Source organism: Saccoglossus kowalevskii, chromosome 8 (genome assembly GCF_978046115.1).
Source record: "Saccoglossus kowalevskii chromosome 8, keSacKowa6.1, whole genome shotgun sequence".
NCBI classification, from domain to species: Eukaryota; Metazoa; Hemichordata; class Enteropneusta; family Harrimaniidae; genus Saccoglossus; species Saccoglossus kowalevskii.
The window spans coordinates 33887574-33911030 of record NC_140648.1 but is presented as its reverse complement, the minus strand read 5'-3'; the positions used below and the strand labels follow the sequence as shown (position 1 = coordinate 33911030).

The following is a 23457-nucleotide window of genomic DNA, read 5'->3' as shown; positions in this document are numbered from 1 at the left end:
ATAAAATAAAATAAAATAAAATAAAATAAAATAAAATAAAATAAAAAATAAAATAAAATAAAATAAAATAAAATAAAATAAAATAAAATAAAATAAAATAAAATAAAATAAAATAAAATAAATAAATATTCTCATTATTTTTTTTTTTAGCATGTTTGGGTTCTTGTATTTTAGTTTATTTAAACAGTATCTGCCTGGTCGACCAGACTTTGTGATAGACGGACGACACCGTGATGAAATGGTGGTCTGAATTGGAATGTAATATTCGGTCTAGGTCTGGGTGACCTTGCTGTTGATTCAAAGTACAACTGAAAAAATCTATGGCGCCAATTCGGACAAAAAATTGAATGATCGACTTTCGAATTCAGCTATGGTCACTGTGTTCGCAAAACAGTCTGCGGATAATAGTCTTAGCGACAATGTAACAAGTTTTCAAACGAAATACAGAAATACTAGTAAAAGTCAAATCTATTCCAGTTTCGCTTATTGTAATATGCTCATTAAGTTGAATAGTTGTGATGTCACAAACGCTCGTACATACATAATTATTTTGTTTGGTGTTGAACTTACGTAAGAATGAACTTGATAGCGCCCTCACGCGATCATTCTCGTCAATGGTAGCGTAGCAGCCATTGTTATTGTGTGTTGTTGATTGTCTTACGTTTGTATATTTACCTGGAATAATGAATCATGATCTTCACAAATTTGTTCGGCGTCGAATTGGAAACATATTGAGACAGTCACGGAACATTCGTTATTGTGTAACCCCCATTCCCTGTGTCATTAAGTTGAAAGTCAAAACAACATGGTGATGGAAAAACTGCCTTTGCTGGCCGTTGGTGTGATTTTTCTTTTTGGTAAGTTTGACTTCGAATTCTGAATTGACAGAAATACCATAATTGTCATTTAAAACAGATTCGATATCTGTATACCTAAGGCAGCGATGTCATAACATTGTTTGTGCAAATCAGAAAGTTTCGAGGCAGATGACATAGAACCAACATTTGGAATGTAATTCACTTTGTTGCAAAACAAATCAATGATATTAGACAAGATGTTTCTAAATTGTATCACTCGTTTTTTTTTAATTAAAAAAACAAAACTAAAACATGTTCATGCCTATGCTGATTTTATTTTTTATTCTTCAGTATTTGTTGAAAGTGCAAGTGTAAGCACGAATCATGTAAGCAATGGTGTGAATAAAGATGTGGCTGAGACGTTTTGGAAAGGTGAGTCGTGTGTTCGATGTTTATTCTTTTCAGTCTACACAACACTTGTAAAATACATTGTTATTGTAATTTGACACATGCTGTACGACATCATGTGACATCACCTTCTGAAGGCGTCCATGTATAACCACAGGGAGTCCAGGAACTGTAATTAACTGTACACCTTAGTCTCTATGCAGGAGGAGGGTATCTGCTGGTATCTAATGTACCGTAAGAAACATTCAAGGGTTGAAGACTCCAGGGAGCCCATATTAAAAACAGACGAAAAGAATGTAAAATAAAATCCATAAAAAATACCAGCTTGAAGAATATTAGTTGCTTTTTCTAATTTTGCCAAAGACATGACCTTTATTTTACCGATATTGGTAGAATAAATCAAGAAAACTACACAATTAGACTTCATTTACAAAAAGGTTAACTGTTATACAGCACAGTTCAGTACAGTTTGAGGCATGGTCTATTCAGAATTTATCAAGAACAAAGCCTGTTACAACCCACTTGAGTGGCGCTAACTGTGTCATAAACTCGCTAACAAGTTGTCCTTGACAACAAAAAATACTAGTAGGTAGTTCAACTATACAGATGATCACGGTAATTGCTGTTTTTCATACATAGCAATGATTCCAACATTCTCAAAGTCTCAAACATTTCCTTGTGTTTATTTATAAAGCTGTCATTAATGGTAAAGTGAAACGTTCCATTATGACATTACCAGTAACTGAACGGACCAGTGATAAAGTAGATGATAGTCACTCGAATAAGTCACAAGAAGTGTATGAAGAATACGATAATAGATACAACTATGGTGATGGTGGGGATTATAATCAATACAATGGTGAACATTACTGGCATGAAGATGCTGCCGCAATGGGTGAGTTTCTAACCAGTGTGTGTACATTATTACTGTAAAATCTGTATTAGAAACCGCGGCTTCTATTAAAATGGCACAATGCAACAGAGGGGATGCGGCTTCTATTAGAGCACCTACACATATGAGAAATGATGAATTTTTGGCCCTTAATTATTCAAAAGGAATGGGTGCGACTTCTATTAGGGATGCGGCTTCTAAAACAGATTTTACAGGTAGGCCCAGAAAACACTTTCTAATCGTCTAATGCTTCTTTTTTGTTTAAAATTTTTATGATTTTTCTATGTTGAAGTTTTTTTTTACTTTTTCTACTAGTAGCTTCGCAATGATTGGCTTTCGGGGCAGAAACTTGTCTTTTTATCGGAGTTGAGAATCTAATGTTGTATGTGTTAATCTGGAAATACCATGTATAATTAAAATTATACACAGTATATGAGATATGTACTTATATGCATAAATTATACACCTTAATGAGAATTAGTGTTGTTTACGAAAATATTTGTTCACAAATATATACCGGCAAGGAAATTCCGCACCACCAATGCAAATTAACATAATTTTGTTTACTATGTATGTGTACTATTATTGCATAGTTTAATACATACACACTCGAAATATTTATCATATAATCTGGACAATAGAAGGCTTAATTTTTCCATGCCATGAAAAATTTTCATTTTCATTACCATGACATTACCAGTAACTGAACGGACCAGTGATAAAGTAGATGATAGTCACTCGAATAAGTCACAAGAAGTGTATGAAAAATACGATAATAGATACAACTATGGTGATGGTGGGGATTATAATCAATACAATGGTGAACATTACTGGCATGAAGATGCTGCCGCAATGGGTGAGTTTCTAACCAGTGTGTGTACATTATTACTGTAAAATCTGTATTAGAAACCGCGGCTTCTATTAAAATGGCACAATGCAACAGAGGGGATGCGGCTTCTATTAGAGCACCTACACATATGAGAAATGATGAATTTTTGGCCCTTAATTATTCAAAAGGAATGGGTGTGACTTCTATTAGGGATGCGGCTTTTAATACAGATTTTACAGGTAGGCCCAGAAAACACTTTCTAATCGTCTAATGCTTCTTTTTTGTTTAAAATTTTTATGATTTTTCTATGTTGAAGTTTTTTTTTACTTTTTCTACTAGTAGCTTCGCAATGATTGGCTTTCGGGGCAGAAACTTGTCTTTTTATCGGAGTTGAGAATCTAATGTTGTATGTGTTAATCAGGAAATACCATGTATAATTAAAATTATACACAGTATATGAGATATGTACTTATATGCATAAATTATACACCTTAATGAGAATTAGTGTTGTTTACGAAAATATTTGTTCACAAATATATACCGGCAAGGAAATTCCGCACCACCAATGCAAATTAACATAATTTTGTTTACTATGTATGTGTACTATTATTGCATAGTTTAATACATACACACTCGAAATATTTATCATATAATCTGGACAATAGAAAGCTTAATTTTTCCATGCCATGAAAAATTTTCCCTATCTGTGTAACTTCATATTTTAGTATAAGGTAGTAAGAATGCATATACAATGGGATGTAACATATCCTAGCTAGTTTCTAGTGCAGCCTCTCATATTACTTGACAATAGTCTACAAATATTTTGTAAGCTATAAAATTGGTATATGTTAACTCTGATGTAACAGAAGTAAGTAAAAGTTACATCCCAGTAAGTAAAAGAACTAATGTTTTGTTGCATCTTGTATTTAATTGGTCGTAAAGGGGCTGGTGGAGACAACTTAACACTTAATGTCTGTCAATTACTGAGATACAAAGGGTGACAGCCGCCTGAGTCAAAACACGACTTTACGTACTTCTTGGCCTGTCTGCCTTTGATATAGCTCTATAAAATTCACAACAATGAATTGAATCCATGTGGGCATGGAAGCTGTAATGTTTTTCAATAAAAAAAACTTACTACGAACACGTGTGTGTATATGTGATATTTATCTGTTTTCAATGCATGAAACTCCCCTCACGAACCCTGATATGTCGTGTTTTTTGTTTGGATCCCGACACCCACGATTTAGCGAGGGGTCACCGTATCACTGCTGCAATACAAAAAAATATAATTTAAGAAATTTCAATATAAAATATTCCATCAGTGACAATGATGGGTGTATTTTACATTTTTTTTGTTTGTTACGAAAATATTTGTTCACTATTTTATAAAATGGCTTGGTAATTCCCACCACCAATTACATATAATGTCACATCATGTTGGCAAAATTTTAACTGCCGGTCATCCAAAATCACTCTCGATAATTTTTGTTACTCTGTATGTGTACTACGATTGCATTTGAAGTTTTTATACAACCTGGACAAAAGAAATTCTTAATTTTTCTTGATATAATGATAATGTGTTACTTCATGCAGAAATCCTAGTAAATGAGATTTAATAGAAGGGATTGTCACTTGCCCATTAATGCTGTACATGTATATTGATGCTACATTTAGGTTCTACCTGTTATTCAGAGTCTTGTGTTGACTATGCGCCGGATCGTTTACTTACTTATCAGTGTAAAATTCGACCGAGAAAAAGTCAGAATAGTAACAAAAAGATAAAAGTCTGTTGCCTGTGTCAATAAAGCTTACAGAATCAAAAAAGTCTGTCAGCCATTGCTGTCCATCCCAGCGATATTTTACACATAGAAATTGAGAATCACAATTGCATAGAAATGAACAATACAGCTATTCCGGCCATTTCTGTGCAACTGCTGTCTTTGAAATAAAATTGGGGGACTCTAAAATCGCAATGTATGGCACGACAAAAATGCAATGTAATTGTAATGCAAGTAGTGCAATATCACAAAGCGATTTTCGCCCAATCATCCAATTTTTGGGTGATATATCATTGATTTAAGGTAGCAAGACTATTATTTGTGTTGAAAATTACGATTTTCACATTTATTTATTAATTGATGAAATGCACTATAAACCTTCATCTGATAAAGTCAACGTAACCTAGAATGTCATGTAAGTTGGTTAAAATGTAGATTTTCTGAAGGGAAGCAAGGCAGCTTCAGTAGTGTTTTCCAAAATCAACAACACGGGTTTAATCTGTATGCCTATAAGTTTCAAAGATTAACTAAAGACAAAGCAATGTAAGGATGTGCTATCAGTAGCTATCTGACACACAATGAGTGTTTCCAAACATTTGAGTGGTTTGTCTCAGCCCCTGTTTATTTCACAGATTAGTCATTTGCATATGAATGTGTCAGACACAAGGTCACACAGTCACTGAAAAAAATCATTGATTTTGGTATTTTCATCTGGCGTTTTTATCAAACTATAGCTATCCCATTCCTTTTATTTTTTGGTTTCCAATAGCCTTACACGTTTGGATGTCCCTACACAAGTTAAAACAGATCTTGATGGGAAAACAAATCACTTGTGCAGATAAACAAGCTTGAAAATCTTTGCTGTGACTTCGTCAACCTTTTCTAGGAGTTTATGTTTTTCAAAATACAAGGTCTTTAACATAGAGGGTCTATGGTCTTTAACAAAAAATAACGTATACTTATTGTCGTCGGATTAACACCAAATTTTCACAGCTTTAAGGTGACAATGAGAGGAACTTGAATGTGTCCATACAAATTATTTCATAGATTATTTACCAACGTGTTGTGGTTTGAGTTGGGGGCAATGCGACTAAAACAGAAATTAAAATTCAGGACATTACTTTTCAAAACGCGTTGCTTGAATAAAACTAACCAGACACATTCAATTTACCAGACTATTGAACAACTAGGAAAAGTGAAAACAAAACTTCTTATCACCAGCATAAATGCGTATTTATTTTTTTTACAAAAAAAGTAATTTTTCACTATTCATTAAGTAACGCACCGTAGAATGCAGATAAGGGCATGGCAAACACACCGTTGACAAGCTTGAAGTCTGGCGATTCCAAAAATATATACTTTCCTGGGTCTATTTGTAGTCATTTGGTCACAATTAGAAGATGAAAACAAGTATGCAAATAATAGTCCCGCTACTCTAACCCAGTGGTAATATAGCTCATTTATTAGAGGCGCCAGGGAACCAAAATTTGGGACGTGAATTATTTAAACGACAATTATAACCAAAAGGTGAGAGACTACTTATTGCAGCGATAGCTACGGTGACTGTGACCCAATCATATTTTAATTTTAGTAAAACCTAGACTGTGGCTATAAGAAAGAACAGATCTTGAACGTACTTTAGTGCAAATACATTTTTTGATTGCCTAGCATGGCGAACACAATTTAATGCGAGTGAATTCCCCCCTACTAATGTTTTTAAGTTGTATAAGAATTGTCGGAAATACTCTATATGGCGACATGTATCTTAGTTGAAAAGTTTTCTCGGCGATAGCTACATGAATTTGTACCAAAATAATATCGGCAAGACACAAAATACGACAGTGACAGCCACTGAAACGTTATTGAAGGCAAATGTGTATTCTAATTTAGATTTCAAAACAGATTGAAAGGCTGACCAAAATTGAACTTAGTTGACTTTTCATAGTGATTAATAAAATTCTTAAAGATAAACAATTTTAAAAGTAACCACAAAAAGAAGAACATTTTAAGTGAATTTTAACAAATATCTTGTAAAGCATAAACCAAAATCAAAAATCAAACTTGGCCATTACTGAATCACACTGGGTAATACAATATCCAAGCCTGGAAGAAATTGGATAAAACCTGTTTGAATTATTGTAACCACAAGAAAAATGTTTTATGACATTGCCAATGACAACAACAACAACAACCAAAACGGTCATTTTCCTCTCATATAATTATAACCTACATCTACGATGATATAGACAAGTTAATAAAAAAAATGTTATGAACTTTTTTTTTAGTATAATACACAACTTTTTAAGTCAAGGCAACATTTGCTACCAGTTTAAGATAATATGTAATATTCTTTTATTGTGGTTGTAATATTTTTTCTTGTTATTTTGGTAGGTCTTGACTACCATGAAAGAATGATGCAGAGTATGACGGATGCAATGTAAGTTGTTTAACTCGTAATATGTGACCGAGTTATTAATTGAAAGACATTACATGTCGCTTATTCATTTAAGGGATGAGTCATTTCATAACATGTCACTTATTCATTTAAAAGATGGGTAGTTTCATAGCATGTCACTTACTCATTTAAAGGATGGGTCATTTCATAACATGTCACTTATTCATTTAAATGACGAGTCATTTCATAGCATGTCACTTATTCATTTAAAGGATGAGTCATTTCATAACATGTCACTTATTCATTTAAAGAATGAGTCATTTTATAATATGTCACTTATTCATTTAAATGACGAGTCATTTCATGCATGTCACTTATTCATTTAAAGGATGAGTCATTTTATAGCATGTCACTTATTCATTTAAAGGATGGGTAGTTTCATAATATGTCACTTATTCATTTAAAGGATGAGTCATTTTATAGCATGTCACTTATTCATTTAAAGGATGGGTAGTTTCATAATATGTCACTTATTCATTTAAAGGATGAGTCATTTTATAGCATGTCACTTATTCATTTAAAGGATGGGTAGTTTCATAACATGTCACTTACTCATTTAAAGGATGGGTCATTTCATAACATGTCACTTATTCATTTAAATGACGAGTCATTTCATAGCATGTCACTTATTCATTTAAAGGATGAGTCATTTCATAACATGTCACTTATTCATTTAAAGAATGAGTCATTTTATAATATGTCACTTATTCATTTAAATGACGAGTCATTTCATGCATGTCACTTATTCATTTAAAGGATGAGTTATTTCATAGCATGTCACTTATATCATTACAGGTTGCATGAAATGTTGGACAAACTGCCCGATGTAATCAAGGAAAAAATAGAAGAACTTGGATTGGCAGGAAACGAATTGAGTATGGAAGAGTTTGCCAGACTGCCAGAAAGTATCATAAAGAGACTGAATGTAAGTAAACATTGTTTAATGAATTTATCAGATTTTAATCAGATTGGGTTTTCATGTCTTCATGTGAGTCAGTGTAAATCATGAAATTTTGTACTAGTAGAAATTTTGCTGGGGCTCTACAATGTCAGCATCTGCAGCAACATTTTGTCTTCTTGATTGTGGAATAATCCACAAAACACAAAACTTTTGTGGTTTACAGTTTTACAGTGGAATCATATAAACTGCATTGGTTTTGTATTCCACATATTTATTATATAAATTTATATTAATATAAATAAACAACCTTGATTATGAATGAGAATTATTCTTTGGACAGTGAGTCGCTCTGATGTCTTCAGAAAATAAAATTAGATAAATTTCTGGTGTCAGTTGTTGATGACTTGTTTAAAACAGATATATAGTACAGGACTGATTACTAAAAATATTTAGATATTACTGTCCAGTAACCAGCTTGACGTTTCAAACAAAGCATATATGAAGGTTGTAAGTAGGTAGTGTAGTCAAGAATGTAAGACTTAAGTGTAGTTATTTGCATAATGATATTGATACATTGTATGAAACATCTGTGAGCACTCTGGCTCAGTTCCAGGCCTAGCAGTTGAATAATAAACATCTTAGTTACAAGTGCTCCTCTCAAGTGCGTTATTCTCCTCCCGGATTCGGTGACCAATACTCACTTGGTTCACTCCACGCTGAGAAATCAGTTCTCAATTTACATATGTATACTTGCATTAGGCAATAAGTAAATTATATTACATTCTATATTTCCAGAGCAGAATAACAGAGTTTTTTTTTTTTACCATCTACCTGAAATGAACATATTGTTAACCTGTTCACCACCTTTTCATCACAAATTCCCAAATAGTCAGTAGTCTTGTTTATAGTCTGCCCTTTCCTTAAGAAGATTGGAACAAAAATAGCCAATTTTCTTTTTAAAAGTAAAAACTGAAAATTGGATCAAATTTTGTTTCTTGGCTCCAAATTTAGGGTTCATTTTTATAAATATATGAGAAAAAAGTGCAGAAAAATGTTGACAAGAATGTCTGGTGGTGAAAAGATTAATGTCGTCCCTAATGTTTATTATTAATTAGTACAATTAACTATGTACAAAACCTAAAACGCAAGCAAAACTTCATCTACTTTAATTGTTTGGTACTTGTGCTGTACATCTCTTTACTGGGAATCCACACAAATTTAGTAATATACTTCGAAACTAGGATCCTGCTTGAGTAAATGATAAATTCATTAGGGCCCTTATACCACTCAGTAATGTGAACAAAAAGTGCTTAATATACTCTTACAATTATATTACAGCCAAATGTACTGTCAGGTCTTACTGCTGAAGATGTCGGTGAACTTATTATGTATGTTGGTAACAGTCCAGAGGGTTTGTTCCATCTTCTATCTCATCTCAATCCAAAAGTCTTCAGAGAATTTCTTGAATATGCACAACAGTTAATTGACGTGAGTAAACTTATTTTGTCAGTATTAATCACTTTGTAGAATATTTAGGTTTATAATATCTACAGAAGCAATGCTATGATGAAGATATCACCTATTGTTTCGAATATTTTGTGGATAATTACAAATTATGACTATGTAGTGAAAGCGTTAGCTGGACTATTTTGTGGAAGGTTACAAAATATGACAATGCAGTAAAAGGGTTTAATGGACTACTGTAAAATACTTTATTTCAGCTGGAATTAATTTTCGCTGAAATGACTTTTTGGGTGTTTTGTATGGAAATATTTTTTTCACTGAATCACTCCTTCAGCGAAATGAGCGAAAATTAATTCCAAGCAAAAATTTAGTATTTTACAGTATTTTGTGGAAGGTTACAAAACATGACAATACAGTGAAAAGCTAACCAAACTATTTTTTTGTGGATGGTTACAAAACGTAAGTACAGTGAAAGGGTTAATTGGACTATTTTGTGGAAGATTACAATGTAGTGAAAAGGTTATTAGATGACTATTTTGTTAAATAATATAATCTTAATGAAAAATGTTTTTATGTAATAATAATATTGTAATACAATTCATCTTTGACCGTCAAACAGAGAATCCCAGATGTTGAAAACTCAATCGATGATGCAGATGTCCATGACTGTTGTATGACTGTTACAGTACACATACTGCCAAATTGTGCTGACAATACAACTTTAAGTAACCAGGAATCAAAATTAAAACTTTGTTAACAATTTTGTATTTTAGGAACAAGGAGCACCATCACCTGAGATTAGAGTTGTTATTATATCTGCTTTTGAATTTCACTTTGGTAAAAAATTGAATGTTGAAGATATCGAGCTTCTATCACCATTTCTTGCTTCTATCAGTGTTGATTCTATCAGGAGAATGAAAGACAAAGAAACATTTTTAGCGCTGTAAGTATGGCCACTAGTTGGCCATCAGTTATTAGGAAATATTTATACTAATACTGACCAAAATGGCCATCAGTTGATTATATACATGTATGGCCATTAGTTGACCATATTTGTATATGAAATATTTATTCTGATGTTTATGCCCATCCTTGTTTTAGTAAACATGATACTGCCCAGAATGGCCATCTTTGTTTTTGAAATAAATAAACTAATTTATTTTCTTCACTAAATACCTCCAGTCTCGAAAACCTAACACCCAATATTCGTAAGGAACTTCAGTCAGCCCAGGCACGAGCTATTTTGCAAGCTGGATTAAGACATTGGGGTAAAACCTCCTACTGGGATGAGGAGAAACTATCCATGATTGGTTCTCTTATGGCATATATGGAACCCAGCGAGCTGAAAACTATCAGTCCTGCCATTGTAAGTATGAGGTCATCCTTAAAACTAAAAAAAAATTTGTTCAATTTAACGCAAAAGAAAAAAACTTTTCAGGTTGATATACATGTTTGATTTTCTTTTTGTTTTAGATGATGAATTTGTTGCCTATGCTCAGCAAGTTTGGATTTGAACACAGTCGAGGTAGGATTATAGTAAATGTTGCAACACAGTCTCCTGGATGGAAATGGACTGCGGATCAAGTCAAGGAGTAAGTCTAAATGTCAAAGTGTACATGTATTGATTATTTAATTTATTGTGGGTGCCCTCTTTTTATACGCCTCTATTTTGATGCAAATATGATACATACTTTAGAATAGGAACATATTACTTATTTTATGGATGCTATGTTACTTTTATCAAACTTTAAATTTTAACATTTCCACTCGTGTACTGTTCAAGATAGTAACCATCATAAACGTTTTGCTAGATTTTGGTAATTGTTCGATGTCTAACTATGTTTGGGAAAATAGACTGGGAGACATGAGTAATAAATGATTACAGTCTTTATGTAGGTGTTAATGGAAACCCAATTAAAACACCTTAATGTACATAATGTGTTGTTGCTATAGCTACCTGTGTTAATGGCATTATGTTAATTTTCAGCCTTGGTTCCTTGGTACAGTATTTACACAGTTCAGAGATTATTAACTTACCCAGTGATGTGCTTGCAGAGACAGGTGACATGTTAGTGAAATCAGTCACCAGTAACAATGGAACTAGATCGGTCAGTAACATATTGTATTTTCATAGTAATTGCCATGACAACAAACAAAACATCCTAAACCATGATTTTTATTCTTAGTGAAATAATTGTAATATTTGGTGATGATTGTACTCCCACAATGCCCTGCCACAAACTTGATATGCCGAAAAAGGCTAGCAGGCTTGGAGTGCTGCTACGATTTTTATTCATGACACCTCCACTCTGCAAAAAAACTACTTCACTTGTCGCCATCTTTCTAAAGCAATGCAGTGTGGGTAAATTATTGTTGATGAAAAGTTTAGACATGTGCAGCGCGGCAGCTGTAACTCTTTAATAATGTTATTCATTGTATAAATATCTTCACATACAACAATTTGATGATTAGTACTAATATGATGCATTGACTAAGGAACACACGAAACATCAAAAAAACCGAAGAGCTTTCACGTTTAACTTCTTGTATATTCTGCCATTTTCAGTTACAACAATGGCACTACTTTTTACATAATTTTTTTTTTTTATCAATACACTTGGGGGATCAGGTGACATACCACCACTACAAAAGTATGTATTCTGACGCCTGCAATGAAGTAGTCCCAAAATGTCACAACTTAGTTTGGATATATGGGAGTGCAAGTAAATAACTATATATACTTATTCTGCTAGAGCTTATCTCGGATCTGCTTCTTTTGTTTTTACAGCAAGTAAGGAACCTTGCTAAAAAGATGAAAGAGTCAATGGGTAAAGTTGAAGATTGGGGCGCTGAGGAAATTCAAACCATGGGTCCAGCTATTAGTGGTCTGAATGTCAAAGAATTGAAGAACCTTCCTGCCACTGCTGTAGTTCAAGAGATTACAAATTTGAGGAAAGGCAGTTTTAGTAAACGACAGAAGGAGGTCCTAATGAATAAATTTAAAAGTGCTCGAAATGATACTGCTAAGGTGAGTGCTTGTCAAGTTTACAAGATCTTATAAAAATGAATGCTGTGAAGCATTTCAAAGAGATGAAATGATATGCAAAGATGATAGACATTTTCAGCATCAACTAAGTTATTTTGCCATGATTTTTAGTGATCCGGAAGAAGTTTATTGTATGAAAAATTATTTCAACACCACAACATATATGTCTGTCACTATTTTAATTTTTGTTTACTCATTTGTTTATTTGAATCGAACATCCTCATGAATAATTAATCACATGACTGAATGATTATAGTGACATCATTTGAATACTGTTATCAAGCTTACATTTGTACTACTTTGAGGTTAAGAGAATATTGAACCTTTTGCCACATGACTTTTCTAATATTTTAATCAAGACTTTTGGGGGAGGGGCATAAAATATGCACCCAAAATATAGGCCAGAAATGTGCTGATAAAAGTGAATATCAGCTCAGGACATTTTCAGTCATTGTATGTATGTATGTCAATTTCTTGTTTGTTTCTGTAGCCTATATCAGGCAAAGAACTCAGAAAGCTTGGAAAACTGGCTGCAGGATTGAAGAGTAGTGACTTCAAACAGATGAGACCACAGGATATTAGAGAGTCATTGGAAACCTTTAAGGAAGCCAGAAAAGAAATGAAGAAGACTCAGAAGTTTGAAATCATCAAAAAGGTTTGTATTATTTTAATAATTTGTGTTAAAAATCATTTGTCAATACCCCTTGAAGAAAAGAATGTTTTTTCGACACATTAGCTGCACTCAATTGTTAGTTCTGGATATGTGCATGCAAGATTGTGAAATCTAACAGTTTCTGTGTGCATGTATGTTTAATCTACCCTTAGCTGCATGCATATTAGAATATATACATTCTAGGGGTATTTTGTGAAGCTTGTATAAAGTACTGTTACAATGGGAACAGACTGTTGCTATGCATTAAGAGTTTTCATGATGGCGTCATGCAGTTACCAGTGCCTTCACTTACAATAAGTGACATATATAATGCCAAGCAAGTAATCCTGATTACTCTTGTTTACTCGTGGTTTATGAAGTTGAGTTTTTCACAGGTTAAAAAGTACAATTGTTATGTAAATAATTGTGTGTGAATATTTATAGTCAGATATCAGCCCTTCATTCAGTTAACCTTTCCCCACCAGTCTTTCCGCCCAAAATTGTCTGCACTTTTTTCTTATTTTCTCAAAAATTTCTGGAAATGAACTCTAATTTTGGGGCCAACTCACAAAATTTGAGTCAATTTACTGTTTTTACTCAACAAATTTGGCTATTTTTGTTCCAATCTTCTGAAGGAAAGTGCAGACTATAAACAGGACTATTTTCTGAATTTGTGATGAAAAGAGAGAACATGTGGTGAGAAAGTTAATACATGCATTCCTGTAGTACTGAGTCTAATCCTTTTTAATGCAGTTATTGCTAACTGGTAGTTTTCTCCTATCATTTGAATTTTAGTTGAAAGAAACTGAAGGCGGTATTGGTGAAGTTTTGGTAGAAATGGGTGATTTGGCTTCTGAGGTGCCGTTGAGTTCATTGGAAACCATATCAGTGGAACAAATGGGATTTGAACAGGAAGGTGACAATGTCTCAGAAGTGTCTAATGTTGGTAAAATTCACTGGAAGAAGAGTCAGGTAACATAACATTTTTATGTATCATATCCTTTAGTTTTTATTTCTTGTCATTAAAGATGGATGAATTGTCTCATCTACTTTGACATCATGGTCTATACCATTGAATTTTTCGATACAAACGTACATAGAATAGGACAGTTTGGTTAAAGATTGTTACCATGCAGTTTTGTAATTTATTAACTCCAAATATTGTAAATAACATAAACATACTGCTATGCTAGTTATTGCTTCAAGTCATCTTCACAATTTTGTCAAAACATTTTATTGATGTGCAAAGGAGTTGTGCATGCAGATTTTGACAAATCAAGCCTTTTGTTTCTGACCATTATTAACGAATCTGTGATTTTAAAAAAACAACCAGAGAATAGCTGGCTCAGCTTTGAATACTGACACAGTCAAGGTTTGTATTATAAATAGTAATTTTTATTGTTGTTTGAATGACAGAGTATGATGATGTTCCGTGAAGTGGTTAAAAAGCAGATGTTTGCAGATGGTTTAGATATGATTTCCGCAGGCAGTCTCAGGTAAAGTGATAAATACTTATAGCTCATCACAGTCGGGATAAGTTTCATTTTATAAAGTGTGATTAATCCATCAAATTAAGTAGTAGTACATGTTAGATTTGAGATGCAATGAATTGATGTCTACATCACCAATAATTGTATTTTACGGGCTCTGTTTGTACTGCATAGCTTATGTGTATATCACTCTCAACAAAGACAGCATTTGTTATGACATCATTATCTATGTCAAATTAAACTCTTGTCACTGAGCTATTATTGTCAAATACCAACCACTTTACGCAGGGCTTCATTGCCAAAGCAGATAGCCATTGAGTTGTTTTCAAATACATACAAAAACAAAAAAAACAAAAACAGATTTTGAACTGGTTTAGTTTGTTTCCAATCACGCATATTTTCACTGCTGGTGATATGCCTGCATTGTATCCTTTTGTTGGATATGCAGGTGATGAATCCAACTTGGTTGTCATGACAACTATATTAAACCCACATATGTAGGACAAGTTTGATACGGATCTTATTTTCTTATTAGGTTCCTGGGTACCCTAACTTTAGGAATGACGTGTGATGATATTGAGTCTTTGCTTGATGATACCATTATATCAGTAGTTGGTGTATTGATGGAACAAGATGGATGGGATAAAAGACAGGTATTGACATAGCCCTTATCTTTGAATGACAACATGTATTGTATTTTAAATATTGACAAGATCAAAACTATCAGATAAATATAATAATTTTGTGAGACAGTTATTATTTTGAGAATGGCATTGACGTGATTATAGATAGTAATTAAATTATCTGGGCTTCTGGTAACACTTTTCCAGTCGTCATGGCTACATCAAATTATCCCACTTTTGTCACTCTATGGCTATGACAATGTATTATTCTTGTCATTGGTCTATATTATCCGGTACAGTAAATTTGCTGTAGATTAGCTTAACTTCTATCCACCTGTCAGATTACTGTTCATGCTGTTACATTCATTTACTGAACCATATAACTTTATTTCACAAAATTATAGCTCAGCTGTATGGCTGACAAAGTGAGACACAGTTTAGGAGGTTCAGACAACATGACAGCAAGCCTAGATGAAATTGATATCACTTTATTGACTGGACAGCTACTCAAAGAATTGACGTAAGTGTACATAATGTTTTCAAACATGCACAGATTGAACCAAACAGTTGCCAGGCGACAGTTCCGGACATTGAGTGTCACTGTTGTCTCTCCTGACTTTTTAATTTTTTTTCCTGTATGTGCAAATTGCAAGTGCTGGTGACAACACATAGTGCATTTTGCCACAGAAGTCATATTTATTTTTGGGACTACATGACAGGGCTGTGCGGGCATCTCTCTGTCAATTGGCAATTTTAATGCGCTATCCTGGCGTCAACCAGGCTCGGTCGAACACAAGCACCTGCGGACATTAACAAAGGTTCTCCCAAAGTCGCATTCGTTAGTGAATGAATCTCCGCCAGTGGAATTGGCCTTCCCATTTAGTCTGTGGCACACTCACCCAGGGTGGGGGTCGACCCTTTGATGTTCAGCCTAAGGTAGGATTTTAACTTGGGTCTACCGATCATGAGTCTGATGCGACAACCACTATGCTACCAGTGACCAAACAGTTGAGTTAATGTAAAGAACTGGTTTTGGTTGTCATGGCAATTTTAGACTGATCGCCTACATATACTAACCATTGTTCTCAATTTTTTGTTAGTATTCAAACATTTTTGATCAGAAATGAATTACTCAATTTTTCGTTACTTTTGAGTAGATAATGAAGTTATATTAAATTAATATTTCAATTGCTGTTACAGAGCTGATGAGTTAACAAATATAGGTTCACAAGAACGTCAACACGTTTACACCGCTATAGGTCAAGTGGACGTAACCAACATGAACAGAGATAAACAAGAACGAATTGCAAATGATATTTTAAAAATGCGGGTAAGTTGAGTGAAAGTCTATTTTGTGTCTGTATCTGTATGTTTTCAAAAGAATTTTTATTGGGTATATTGCTCTATTTCCTGATAAGTACATTACAGATTGTCTGAGAAATTTCTGTATAGTTCAGAAGTATAGAAATCAAACAAAACCGACAATCTTATTTCACAAAAATTGATCTCTGTACAATAATTGTCTTAAGGCTGCTACAAACCATAACAAGATCTGGCAAAGTCAATAATCATGATTAATGTGTTTTCAGGAGAAGGACAGAGCTGGTTCAGTAATTGATAGTGAAGATCTAGATGTGTTGGGTAAATTGATTTGTGATGTTGATGCTGATGCCTTGGAGAGATTGTCCACTGATGTATTCAGTAATGCACTGTATGATTTCCAACACTGTTGCTTGTCAATGAAACAGAGAAAAGTGATTGGAAAACGTATCATAACTGATTTTGGGTAAGATTGTAACTCGCTCTATACATTGTCATGTATTAATTTTGAGGCAGTGATCTACAACTCAGGCTTTTTTTTTTATGTTCAGTTCCATATGATGTACTGTAAAAGAGTTAGTTATTCATTGAGTTTTAATTTTGCTCATTTCGCTGACTGGAAAATTAAAACCCAGTGATTATGTAAAATTGAGCATATAACACATTATCTAAATGATAAAACCGTGAATTTAAAACCCACTGAATATGCCTGAAATGATAAATCAGCGAAATTTGAACCCAGTGAAAATTAGTCATTTTACAGTACTCAGAGACAATGTGCAATAATTGCAATAGGTAACAAGTTTTTTTGTTTTGCTAAGAATCTGTGAACATACTAAGCAAGTTTCCTTCTCTTTCATTTGCCACAATATATTAATTCACAATAAGGCAAGTATATAACTGTTTTTTTTTTTTTTCATTTTACAGTTCACCAGATACGTGGAGTAGTGATATAATATCTAATGTAGGCAATCTTTTAATGATGATAAAAGATTCTGATATCCAAAAAATACCAGAGGTAAGTCAACAGTATAAGACATTGCAATATATATAGTATATCGCAATGACTGATGTGAACCGGACTGGTACATTGATAGTAAACTGACATGAGCCAGACTGGCACTATGATAGTAAACTAACATGAGCCAGACAGGCACAGTGATAATAAACTGACATGAGCCAGACTGGCACTGTGATAATAAACTAACATGAGCCAGACTGGTACTGTGATAATAAACTGACATGAGCCAGACTGATACATTGATAGTAAACTGACATGAGCCAGACTGGCACTATGATAGTAAACTAACATGAGCTATACTGGCACTGTGATAATAAACTGACATGAGCCAGACTGGTACTGTGATAATAAACTGACATGAGCCGGACAGATACATTGATAGTAAACTGACATAAGCCAGACTAGGACTATGATAGTAAACTAACATAAGCCAAACAAGCACTGTGATAATAAACTGACATGAGCCAGACTGATACATTGATAGTAAACTGACATGAGCCAGACTGGCACTATGATAGTAAACTAACATGAGCTATACTGGTACTGTGATAATAAACTGACATGAGCCAGACTGGTACTGTGATAGTAAATGAACATGAGCCAGACAGGCACTGTGATAATAAACTGACATGAGCCAGACTGGTACTGTGATAGTAAATGGACATGAGTCAGACTGGCACTGTGATAGTAAACTAACATGAGCTAAACTTTCACTGTAATAGTAAACTTTACCCAATCATTTCCAGGGTGAATTCTCGGTTGTTGCTGAGGAAGTAATGGGAGGATTTAAAACATACTTGGAAACTAAGGAGGAGTGTGAAAAAGATGTGGATATGAACAACAAAGATACCAGAGTCTTGGAAGATGGATTTATTAATGTCGCAATCTCTGCCAAAAATGCTTTAGTATTTGGTGCTGTCAGTGTAGAAGCACAGCGATGGCGAAGAGGTATTTAATCTTACATTCATACTGCAATTGACAGTGTTTTTAATTCCCTGATTACTAGTGATGATCACATGTATCTTAGCTTAAAACTGACTTAAATAACTATCCTCCATTTGGTGGCCTGGAAATCCAGTACCTATGGGAATATGAATGTTATCTATAAATATTTACCTTGTTCCATACAGTGTTATACCAAACAAGATATACTTTTTGTATGTTTTGTAGGGAACTTATTTGAATGTGAAATATAGGAAAAAATATATATTTACTAGATTTTATTTTCACTGAATCATCTCAGTGAATTCCAAATAAAAATAAAGTATTTTACAGTAGTGCATACTAAACAATTCATGCAAAATAGAACAAAATGCACAGATGCAGACTGTGTTTTTTTTCCATTGTGTCATTTGGTATTTTTAATAGCCAACATTCAACCAATTTCTTTCTTGTAAAAAAAAAACTTACATTTAATACTTACATTCCTTTTACAGAAACTTACTCTCCAACATGTGAAGAAATTGAAGTACTGGGAGAAGGCAACGTTGCCTGGACACCTGATGAACTCTCAGCCATCACTGCAGCAGAGTTTGAGAACTGTGCTGAAACATTAGGTCTGATTGAAAGCTTTGATGATGATCAGTTAGATGCTCTATTGGACAAAGCTATAGAGGTAATGTTTGTACTATGAGAGTCATTGGATATTGTATTTTGATAATTTTATTAATAAGTACAATTTGCTAAATTAAATCCACATGAAAATTCTGAATAACAATAGGACTCATTGTTTTCCTGCCAAGTTCATGAACTTAAAAATAAACAAAACATTCTGTCACATGTTCTGATGATCAGTTCTCAGTGCTGATGTCATTTGCTACATTTGAATTTTATTTTGAGAAGCTCTCAGCTGAGTATTGAATAAAATTCAAGTGTGTATACAAAGTTTCCAATCTTTGAAATCTACCTATAATTTGTGATTATTCATAAAATAACATATGCTGCTATTATAAGTTTCCCTGCTGAAATTATTTTCTCCAATTCCGTTGCTAATTTGGAACTAAGTGGACATAATTTCCCTATTTGCTCTAGATCCTAATCAACATTTTTGATTTATTTGACAAAAAGTGATAAAAATTGACTTAAAAGGTTTGAGTGAGTTAGCATAGTAAACAGATGGACTAAAACTAGACAAAACTAGACACAAGTACTGTTTAACTTTTAAAAGGGAAAAGGAAAATTACAGTGTTTTCCACACAGACAGAGGTCAAGCAATCAGTGACTGCATCCTAAATTAATAATGGAATATTAGCCAGAAAGGAAGGATAGAATGTTTTTGATTGATTTTTATACAAACTGGAGCGGAATAATTATCTATAAACTCTGAATTACTCATTATATTGGAACAAATCACATAGATCAATAAATATTTAGAAATTATCAACATCAAAACACACTAAATATGGTTTTCAACGATAACGTTACTGTAGTAAAAATTCTACTGACTATGATTAATCTATTAACGTAATGTTCTACTACAGACATGGGGAGAAGCTGGCGACATGACAAGTACTGAGATTCAACAGCTAGGTGTAGTCGCTACTAGATTTACTGCTGATGAAATTAGTCAACTAAACCTTACTGATAATGATGCTGTCTATGCTATTGCACAATACAGCGGATGGACGAGTCAACAGGTGAGTTTTGTTCAACAGGTGGCTGTGAAGCAGTTTCATTGTAAATTGGGCAAGTGTTGAAGGGGAACATATATTTATTTTTTTCCTGTACTACAGTCTTTTTCTTTCAAAACTATCTGGAATGTAGGGAGGCAACTGTCCACCCACATGAACTCTCTAACACTACCTACAGTCTCGTAATTAAAGGCATATATTTCATTTTCAGTTGGAAGCCGCTGCTGCTCGTTATGTGGCATTGAACGGTGGCAGCACATCTGCGCTTACTGGTCAAGATTTTATTTCATTGTCAAACTTCCTGTGCGGCTTTTCAGTAGACGATATATCAACATTAAGTGCTGAAGCCTATGGGTGAGTAATAACCCCCTATAACCTATATTGAGCCATATTGAAAGTATGACTGTCATTTTCTTCAGATTTATATTCTGTTACAACTTTCCAGGTAAGTTTCCCTGCTAATATTATGTTTAATGTTTGCACACAGTGAAGTGTCTTCTGTTGTTGGAAGTCTCAGCTGTAGTACAGAACAATGGGCAGCTTTTAAAGGTCTAGCATTCCAGGCCTTTGGGGATTTAGATGACTGGCAGCCAGAAATCTTCAGTGAAATTGGATTTGTTGTTGGTAAGTAGCCTTTTTTTTCTTAGCTCTGTTCCATGATGTCTGACTCTCAAAGATTCTGTATTCAAAATAACATACGACTTTTGCTGAAATTAGTATAATGGCTAATTGCTTTCTCTGTGGAATCCGTATTTTGATCTATATTGACTAGCAGATCAGCGATTTTAAGACTGAATTATTTGTCATGCTCTGTGAAGTAGAGAATATCATCACCATTTCATACATTCTGGTATTTTATTTGTAACGCACAAATGTGGGCATTCCTTGATCTACTTAAATACTGGTTTGTTTGCTGAAGTATGTTATTTTAGATGTTGAAATATACACAGATTACATACTGTTCATTTCTTATTGTAGCTGGTTTCACTACAACAGAATTAAGTAGTCTTAGTAATGCATCCATAGCTGCCATTGCAGCAGAGGCCATTGCTCTCATCCCGGAAGAAACATTTGCAGTAAGTAGTACCAACATGAATGTACACTGGTTTTATTTGTGTTTTGATTGGTAATGCAATATAGACGGTGAACATAGAATTACATCAACCTGGTTAAATCATAGTGATAATGAGTATTTTGGGTTTTATTTTCCATTTTTATTTCATCATAAATATTATCATACATTTGTCAACGTTACGCCAGTTATAGCGTGTCGTAATTATGTGGTATTGCACTGGGCATTTGCATCCTATAATAGGAAATTTGAATTCCAAATATGGAACGATTAGGTGCACCAGTGTCCTTTAATAATAAAAACAAACATGGCTGCGTTTGGGGGCAGCCCCAGGGTTTGACCAGATCCCACACAAAGAAGTTTGCTAAATCTGTTCTAAACGTTTTGGATTTTGGCATTCCCATATCCTTTGGTAGAAAAAGATGTATAATAAGGTTATTACGAGGATACCGCAAAGTATGCACTCATACAGTACGTAGTTGCATTAACCTCTGCTGCGATATCCTTGTAATACAGTAACCTCATATTCTGATCACGCATAGTAGTATTCAATTGCATAAATTTGGAACGATGCAAATTAGTATGCCATTGTATTCTAGTCTAATCTAAATAGAGGAATTGGGTTAATTTTTGATCGACATCTGTTGCAAGGAATAAAAAATGCATTCATAAATTAGAATATGCAAAATTTTTGGAGGAAATGTCATTCAAAATAGAAGAGTTTCTAATATTTTCCTCTTGTATTACAGCTGGGTTTCAGTTCGGCACAGCTGTTGATTTTTGACGAGGATCAAGTGGGAGCCATTACTGATGCACAGCAATCAGAGTTATCAGAATCGCAGAGAAGTGCGTTGTCAACAACAGGCTTTATTGATGAAGATCAAATGGATATAGGAGCAGGTATTGTTATGACAATATTGTTCCCTCTAGTTTATATTGACTTGATAATCTTGATTACACCCCCCCCCCCCCCCGGTACATAATAAATGAGGCCAATCAGATACCCAATTTTTTTTTGAGTTTTTAGTAAACTCCAACAATAGATCAACAAAATTATACCTGCAACATTGAGTAAACACCACCTACAGTTCATTCTACTAACTGCTTTTGTTTTTCTCATTACAGCTGGCAAGCAGAGCTCAGCAACTGCCATAATGGTTTTCCAGCAAGTATTAACGGTGGCGCTGTACATGCAATTCGCTTAAAGTACAAGGCATTTGAGTAAAGATGAATAAAATTGATTGGATTAACAGCAATTTATGTTTTGTGCTATTTTGCGAAACAAGATTTAAATCGACTTGGAATATTGAGTGCTTGTTGAATATTGCTGTAAACTATCAATATGAATCATTTCCTCCTTCCAAAAATTATGGAATCGTGCATTTATTTTTCAAAAGTATGTTTTGCAATACCAGATCACGTCGAATTTAGGTAAAAGGCAATTTATAGAGGGGTTAAATAAAATTACTCCCACGTGCCTGGCAGGATAATTGCTTCATCAATTTAAAGATATAACCAGGACAATTGTTTTAATACATGTCCTCAGAATACATTGTGGGTAGCAATCACAGGCCAAAGATAAATGTCACAATTGAATACCAAAGTTGACTGGTGCTTGTAATGCAAGACAATTGTCTTTAAAATTAAAAAATTCAGATTTTAATCAACAGCAAATAGCACTTTTGTATAGGACAGTGGGTGGGCAAATGACCTGTGAAAATACAACACACCAGACTCAATCACAAACTTTCATGGGGTGTTCAGTTGGCTGGTCAGTTTATAGGGTAGGGCGTTTATTTCACCTTAGTTGCCACCACACTGACCCTGTATCTATCAGTATTTACCATAATAATACTTGTGAATGAATGAATGAAGGTAGGTAGGCGTTTTGGTGTATTCAGAACAGTGGTTGTTGTCTCCGTTTCCCTGTTTTAACAAGACAACCATGGAAGATTCCAATACATTTACTGTCAATGATTGTATAGATTTTATCTCATTCGTACAAGAGGATAAATGTAGTTGTAAAGCTTCCTTGAAACTTAAATTTTAGCAAGCATTTTTCAAGCAAAACAGTTT

At 33.9% G+C, this 23457-nt stretch overlaps 1 protein-coding gene across 1 annotated transcript; it reads left to right on the top strand.

Moving 5' to 3' along the window:
• The first annotated feature begins 593 nt into the window (after positions 1 to 593).
• LOC102810038 (uncharacterized) lies at positions 594 to 22629 on the top strand. Its single transcript, XM_085503002.1, has 28 exons — positions 594 to 857; positions 1149 to 1229; positions 1900 to 2100; positions 2798 to 2953; positions 7099 to 7144; positions 7958 to 8087; positions 9402 to 9551; positions 10301 to 10470; positions 10710 to 10893; positions 11001 to 11119; positions 11515 to 11635; positions 12316 to 12555; positions 13064 to 13228; positions 14021 to 14197; positions 14642 to 14721; positions 15251 to 15368; positions 15743 to 15858; positions 16539 to 16668; positions 16928 to 17124; positions 17586 to 17676; positions 18426 to 18627; positions 19116 to 19294; positions 20160 to 20315; positions 20521 to 20663; positions 20797 to 20933; positions 21288 to 21385; positions 22131 to 22281; positions 22507 to 22629. The coding sequence occupies exons 1-28, from the start codon at positions 806 to 808 to the stop codon at positions 22584 to 22586; spliced, it is 3870 nt and encodes a 1289-aa protein (XP_085359128.1). The 5' UTR covers positions 594 to 805; the 3' UTR covers positions 22587 to 22629.
• The last annotated feature ends 828 nt before the right edge of the window (positions 22630 to 23457 follow it).